At 41.6% G+C, this 7359-nt stretch overlaps 1 protein-coding gene across 1 annotated transcript; it reads right to left on the reverse strand.

The window, feature by feature from the left end:
• Positions 1-2634: 2634 nt before the first annotated feature.
• Positions 2635-7000, reverse strand: LOC117505969 (serine/threonine-protein kinase pim-3-like). The gene is made up of 4 exons (XM_034165516.1): positions 6718-7000; positions 4479-4656; positions 2943-3116; positions 2635-2738 (listed from the first exon to the last, which is right to left on the reverse strand). The coding sequence occupies exons 1-4, from the start codon at positions 6937-6939 to the stop codon at positions 2647-2649; spliced, it is 666 nt and encodes a 221-aa protein (XP_034021407.1). The 5' UTR covers positions 6940-7000; the 3' UTR covers positions 2635-2646.
• Between the last annotated feature and the right edge of the window lie 359 nt (positions 7001-7359).

Below are 7359 nucleotides of genomic sequence, written 5' to 3' on the forward strand. Positions count from 1 at the left end.
ATGGTATCAAATGCTTTATAAAAATCAACAAAGAGAAGAAAACTGTCATCCAGTATATAATCATGATAATCAATTCCAATTACATATGTATCTACCAGACATAAAACCAGATTCTTTCTCATTAATAATATAATTTAGTCCTAATTTTAATCTCTTGACAAAAATAAGTGCGAATAATTTGGCATCATTATTCCTTCATTTTCAGCTGGTCCGGGGACTGGGCTGGCCACTCCACAACCTTAATCTTGTTGGTCTGGCACCAAGATGCTGTTCACTTGCTGGTGTGTTTGGGGTCGTTGTCTTGTTGAAACACCCATTTCAATGACATTTCCTCGTCACCATAAGGAAACATGACCTCTTCAAGTATTTTGATGTATTATCTGACGCATCTGTACTTATAAATATGTGAATAATATGTGTTTTGATCCATAAATTTAACATAAAATTCTGAAATGTCATTGAAACCATAGCCAATCAGCAATCTTTATTGTTATATTTTAATTCTGTGCACCAAAATCCATAATAAATAGCACATTTTGTTTCTGAAGCAGCCAACTTCTAAAAATTTGTATACCAGTGTTATCTCTTCTTTTTCCTACCGACTTTAGGATTTCAAAAGAATAATGATGATGTTTATCTTCATTGGAAAAAGTTTGTGCTGCCTTTCCACCATCAAGAGTCGTTTAAAGTATCAAACACATATTTCCATCCCTGTCATCAAGCTCAGGATTTTTGGTGAAAAGAGCACCACCTTCTCTGTAACCAGCTTGTGTAACACAACAGAGCGTTCAACACACAACTAATGCAATGAATCAGACTTCATGGTGTTGTCATTTCTTAAAATAAATTAGAAGGCATTTAATGTTCCAGCAGACAGTGAGATCACACCAAAAACAGCACAGAAACATCACTTTTAAAATGAGCAAAAAAGGGTTTATTTGAAAGAGGTACAGAAGGAGAGATGGAAACAGGGAGGAGGACAATCAGCAGAAGAACAGAGTGGACAGACAGAGTCGGGGAGGAGTGGACTGTGACATGAAGAAGTGCTGTGTGGAGAGTCGTGCTAAGAGGAGAGACGGTGGCAGTGAGACAGATGGACGTGAGCCGGGGTTCTGGCTGAGCAGCAGAGGCAGAGCTGGACGAGGTGGACAGTGTGCAGAGTGTGGAGCTGCAAGGACGTGGAGGACGTGGAGCAAGTCTGAAGGACCCTGGAGACAGAGGACAACACAGGGACAAAAGAACAAAGACACGGTCGTGAGCACCACATGTGAAGTTTGTATGAACATGTTTATGGTCAAATATCACCAACTTCTAGAGCTACTAGATTCTTCCATCATTCATGTGCACGGTTGAAAGTGCATTTGAACAAAACTAGAACGGACAAAAACCAAAACCTATACATCTAACAAAGCTGTGATAAAATGTTGATCTGTCCTCTGACTGTCTGGAAAACCAAATAAAAACATTTTAACTGGAACTGACATTCTGACTGACAACTGACACAGTCGACCTGTGTAAGATTTGCCTCAGTCGTCCACCAGATGTCCAGCAAAACTTTGATGTGAAATCAGCTCAGATTTTATCCAGACGTCTTCTCAATGGGACCTCTGGTGAGTTTTCTTTATTGGTTGTGTCCTTCGCTCTCATTCGGTTTCCTTTGTACTATGTTGTCCACTTTTGGTCACAATAAGGCACCGTAGTCTCGTTTGAACCCTGCGTGATATCGCGGGATTTGACCACTTTTTGGGGACAGCCGGTCCCGTTGTGCAATATATACACAACATAATTTCACATGGAAAAATGGTGTACTGTTTTGATTTCAGTTGCAATCACCAAAGCAGTTGCGAAAAGTGTTTTTTTTTTTTTTTGGTTCCCAGTGGAGAAGGGAAGACGAGGCAAATGGGAGACGTTGTGTCGGTAAGTGTTAGCGTACACAGCTAACCAGAGTAGCTGCGTTTTCTCTCACATTCAAAACCGCCTCAACATGTTTGAGCTCCGGGTCATAAACAAACCGCAACACATGTCCACTTTCCCACAGCATCATCACTTTTTCTTTGCATTTTTACTTTGTGTGTAATTTGCGCAAAAACTCGGAAGTAGAGAAATTACGTCACATTTTACCCCTTTAGCGCCCGCTGTCAAACCAGACTGTGGTGCCCAATTGATGGTTTCGTCACTATATTTTAGTCCACTTGCCTAAAATACAAGATCATTTTTGTGCATATTGGAGATATTATATTGTGAATCCAGATTAGAAGAATAAGGAACAACATTAGTGTTGAATAAAATCCATTTTATGATTTAAATCATAAAACATCCAAAGGGATTACAGTTTTATGTTTAGTTTTGTGGGAGTTTGTCTGATTACTTTTTGGGTTTTAAAAATGGAGCGACTGTGTATAAAAATGGCTGTAATTCCTTCACTGTCAAATTTAGATGATTTTGTACTCCTTCAATTCTTCATGTATCAAATAAAAATTCATCTTTTCAGCTTTACATCAGTGAACAACACTTTAAAATGTAACGAGTATTTGATTAAGCTGAGGGATGTTGCATTGAGTTTGTACTTTGTGGCCAGTTTACAGGATTCCCCCCCCGCGTCATCCTGGATCAATGATTATAACTTACCCAGTGCTGCAGAGTGTGTCACTGGAGCCAGGGGTGAAGCATCAGCTGCTCCAAGTTAGCTCGCTTGCTTGGACGTTGACAAAGGCACTTGTCCAAGAAATCCTGGCAGTCTGAGAAATATCAAGAAAGGAAAGATAAATGTGGCAACCTGGTGAATTGATCAAAAATGGGAAGCATAAAATTAGAAGTAAACAGACTTGTTCCTGACCTGACAAATATACTTTTTAGAAGAAAGGATATTTACAGAAAACCAAAGTGGAATTGTAGTGCAGTGAACAAAATGGATCAAACAAATGTGTTGTCGTATCTCTTACTTTTGGATACATTTAAATCCATGTTGAGCCTTTTGCGAAGGAACCTTTTGGTGGCAAATGGCTCATTTCCCTCCAGGAGGCCGTACATAAGTACACCCAGTTGCCAGACGGTGGTTGGAGACGCCCTGTATCTCTTGAGCTGGATGTACTCTGGAGGGGCGTAATCACGTGTACCTACAATAAACAGCACACAGACATATGAGGTGAGACGGACACAACAAAAACCCAACAAGATGCAAGTCCTGCACAGTGGTCTCCCTCATTAGTGGCCCCTCTCAGGAGAGGCCACCCCTCATATACGGCCACATTTCTACTGCAACAACTGTCTTTCTATTGATTTCACATCTCAAGAGAGGCCACACCTCAAACGTGGCCGCAGCCCACTCAAAAGGATGAAAATCCTCTCAACAGCGGTCATTCCGTGGAAATTCCCAACCGGGTTTTCCCACAGAAGTCGCATTAAAACTCTCCTGCAAATGTGAGCTTGCGAAATTACTCCAGCAAACAAAAGAAGAAAGAAAAATTACTCCTGTTGGCAAAACTTCCGCATCGTAGAAAAGTAAAGCTTTAACGTTAGAAGAAAAGGTGAAAGTCATTTGTATGAATGAGAAAGGAGAAGGTTCCCGAAAGTTAGCTGTTGATTTCAGTTTTGATAAAATGCAGATCAACAACATTCATACAAAGGCTGAAGATGCGCTGCAGGAAGAAACTCTTGCATCATGTCCTGATAATAATGGGTGATGTTTCCAAGGCATCAGAAGTTCTTGTTTTGATTTTACATCATTTTTGTGACTTTAAAGGATACAATTCTTGTGGTGTGATGTTTTAAACTTAGATTGAGTGAAAGACATGGTTTTCCTCTGACTGCAGTCAATAAATCTGTGATGTTTTCCCCCAAACTTCATGCTTGTAGCAATATGTTATTGAGTACTGTACACACGCTGGATTTTGTCTCCTCCTCAACAAAGGCCACCCCTCTGATGGGGCCACTTTTAATCTGCAGTAAAGGTGGCCTTAATGGAGGGGGACCAATGTACAGGCTTTGAAGCATGCTGGTGTCTGTGCTTTTCTCTGGATTCCATAGCATGAAGCAGATGAGAGTCAATGAGGTGGGAGGTGACGGTCTAGTGGATAAAGCGTTGGGCTTGAGACCAGAGGATCCTCGGTTCAAATCCCAGCCTGACCGGAAAATCACTAAGGGCCATTGGGCAAGATCCTTAATCCCCTAGTTGCTCCCGGTGTGTAGTGGGCGTCTTGCATGGCAGCAGCCTCACATCGGGGTGAATGTGAGGCATTGATGTGTAAAGCGCTTTGAGCGTCTGATGCAGATGGAACAGCGTTATATAAATGCAGTCCATTTACCATTTAATGATGTCCCTGAAACAGTCTGAATCAGGCTGCTTCCCCAGCCAGTGCTGTACCCATTTCCAGCCGGGTGGGCTGAGGTAATGCATATTAAGTGTCTTGTCCAAGCACACAGACATGCATTACAATATAAAAGGTGTTAATCCAGAGCATAGAAGCAAAACATCATACCTTTGAAACGATCGTAGTGCCCCTCCATCGCTCGGGTTCCACAGCCAAAATCAATGAAGCGAGCTTGCAGTTCACCGTCGCTCCAGTCAAGCAGGACATTTTCATCTTTAATGTCCCGATGAAAGACACCGTTCCTATGGAGCTCCACGGCTGCCTTGACCAGCTGATGCATGATGTTCTGAAAGAGAGGAAAAAATTCTGATGACATCAGCAAAATACCATCTACGAAATAACAGCCATAGAACTTTTTATATTTGTTTGTTTGTTTTTTAAACGCCTTATGTGAATACGAATGAATGAAAATCCTTTATTGTCACTTTCACAAGTACAACACAAGTGGAAACGCCATCTGAGTGACTCTCTGTGAGGATTTTCTTTCACCAAAACATTAAATCCAGGCTTGCATCTCAGATGTACCTTCTGGCAAATTGTAGCTGAACTTTCAGGTCTTCTTTTTAATAAAACCCTCCTCTGTGCCACTTCATCATGAAGATGTTTAACTGGGGATACAAAATGCAAAACATGCACGATGCACAATTTCTCCAGTCACAGCCAGAGAAGCCTAAAACTTCTTCTGGGTTGTCTGGGTGCCTTGGTGTCTTTCCTCACTCTTCTCCTTCTTGCACAGTCACTCAGTTTTTGAGAACTGTCTCCTCCACACAGATTTACCATGGAGTGCCACACTGTTTGCATTTCTTCATAACTGATTTCCAAGACATATTTAATGACTTGGAAATGTTCATGTATCCATCCTCTGACTTGTATGAAGAAAACTGGCAATTAAATTGATCATTTACAAGTATTATACCAAAGGGGCCCATTACTTGTGCAACACATCATCTTGGCTTTTATATTTTTAATTAATTTATATCAAGTTGTAGAGATTTACGTTCACTTTGAAGGGTGATTTACTTTTTGTATTTGAAATGCCATAAACAAATTAAAATGTGTGAAATAGCAAGCGGCTGAATACTTTTGCTAGCCACTGTAATAATCCCATTAATCCATTTGATCGCTTTGGGTGAAGAGACTCAGTCTCAGACAAACTGCTGAGCTCTGAAATGACGTCTGCTCAGTGGAGGCAGGGCAGACCAGTTTTTAGGGGCGGACCATTCGGTCTGCAACAATGGATCAGATCCGGATCAAACTTTGTCACTTGATACAGGATACCATCCTACATAATGCTCGCAAATATTAAAGAAATCTTTTTTTGACAGTTATGAATTGTTGAAAATTCGTTGATTGTTAAAGGATAGAGACTTTTCAAATTTCCCATGACTTTTCCTGACTTTGACCTTTGACCTTGAACTTTGAAGCTGTTTTTGCCAATCAGGATATGAACTTTTTGTAAAAAGTTCGTGACGATATATGAAAAATTGTAGGTTACAGGCTGTTGACAGACAGACAGACAGACAAATATTTGAAAACAAAACCTTCACCCAACTTACTTGGTGGAGGTAATAAATATTATTATATGACTACTACAGTACGCAAGCTCTGATTGGCTGATTTCTGGTCGGATATTTTCCCATATCAGACCGTTACCTTTTGGGCCGCGTTAATGACCCTCTGGAGCATTTCATTCCAGTATGAGTCACGGCTGGATGATACCAGAGAGAATATATACAATTTTAATATTGTAGCAGAGACGACACAAACAAGGACTGTGAAAATGGAGAGAAGAAAACAACAAGCAGAGAAACAACAAACCACGCTGAGTGGAGGAGGTGGTCAGGATGATCACAGTCATCATAGGAATATACAGGATTTTTACACGAGTTACTGTGTATGTTGAGAAGATGTGAGTTACATGAATGTACGTCTGCACATGCATATGGAAAAGCTCTGAATCTGTGCACACAGCAGGAAAGATAACAATAGATCTGTGATAATGTGAATGATAGTGAGGAGTTGCATCAGTGCCACATGCCCCCAAACTGAGACACGGCACCACGATAACGCATGGCCCCACAGCCACAGCAAGCACCACAGAGTAACCTGACCCCACGGGGGAGTACATGCACCAGGTCAGGACCATTACCACGTGTCACCAGCAGGGAAAAGCACGCAGTGGGTCCAGAGACCATCCACCCAAACAAACAGTTCACCCAACCCCACCTGGACGTGGGAGTAATACTGCTACAAAGTTGTAGAGTCGGGGGAGGGGGTGGGGATAGAAAGAAAGGTTTCAGCCTTAATTTGGCATGAAATTACACAAACACATCCTCCAGCAGCTTACCTTGGCCTCTTTCTCCTCCAGAAAACCTCCTTTCCTTTCGATATAGTCGAAGAGGTCAGAACAAGGAAATGGTCTCTCCAGAATCAGGATGAGCTCATCCCCTTTCACCTGCCAGTCCAGGAGGGAAATGGCAGCAGTGCTCCCACCAGAATGATTTCCTCCTGCAGCTTTTTGCATGAGGAAGACCTCCAGAGGAACTCTCTCATGTTTCCCATTCTTCATCTGAAAACACAAAGCAGAACAGGAATAAAATCTATGTGTATTTACTGCTACAAATTCCAAAGGTTTGGAAACACGTTAGTTTGTTAAATGCTTAGAGCAACTTACCACTGTAGTCCACGGTACACGGGCCAGTGGGATGTGCTTGATGGCAACCTGGAAGACCATGAGCCAAGACCTTCAGTTAACACAACTCACAACTTATCAGCCGGCTGACAGACAGAATGTGCATGTGTTTATTTATGACTTACTGCCATCCCATCTGGGTCACGATGGCCATCGTAGACTTTTCCAAATCCTCCTTCACCAAGAACAAAATCCTCGTGGTACGTGAAGGCTGTTTCATTGGAAACACATTAGTTGTTGGAAACTCATGGAAAATGCATAAGCTTAATTGTTCCTATACATCAGTGGAGGTTTGTT

Source organism: Thalassophryne amazonica, unplaced genomic scaffold (assembly GCF_902500255.1).
Source record: "Thalassophryne amazonica unplaced genomic scaffold, fThaAma1.1, whole genome shotgun sequence".
NCBI classification, from domain to species: Eukaryota; Metazoa; Chordata; class Actinopteri; order Batrachoidiformes; family Batrachoididae; genus Thalassophryne; species Thalassophryne amazonica.

Bases quoted from the DNA above. Each gene is read 5' to 3' on its own strand.
- LOC117505969 (XM_034165516.1), bottom strand. From the start codon at position 6,939: ATGAAGAATGGGAAACATGAGAGAGTTCCTCTGGAGGTCTTCCTCATG. The intron at 4,657-6,717 runs GTAAGCTGCTGG...CCTCTCTTTCAG, and splicing joins TGGAGGAGAAAGAGGCCAAG to AACATCATGCATCAGCTGGT. The intron at 3,117-4,478 runs GTATGATGTTTT...TGTTTATTGTAG, and splicing joins GCACTACGATCGTTTCAAAG to GTACACGTGATTACGCCCCT.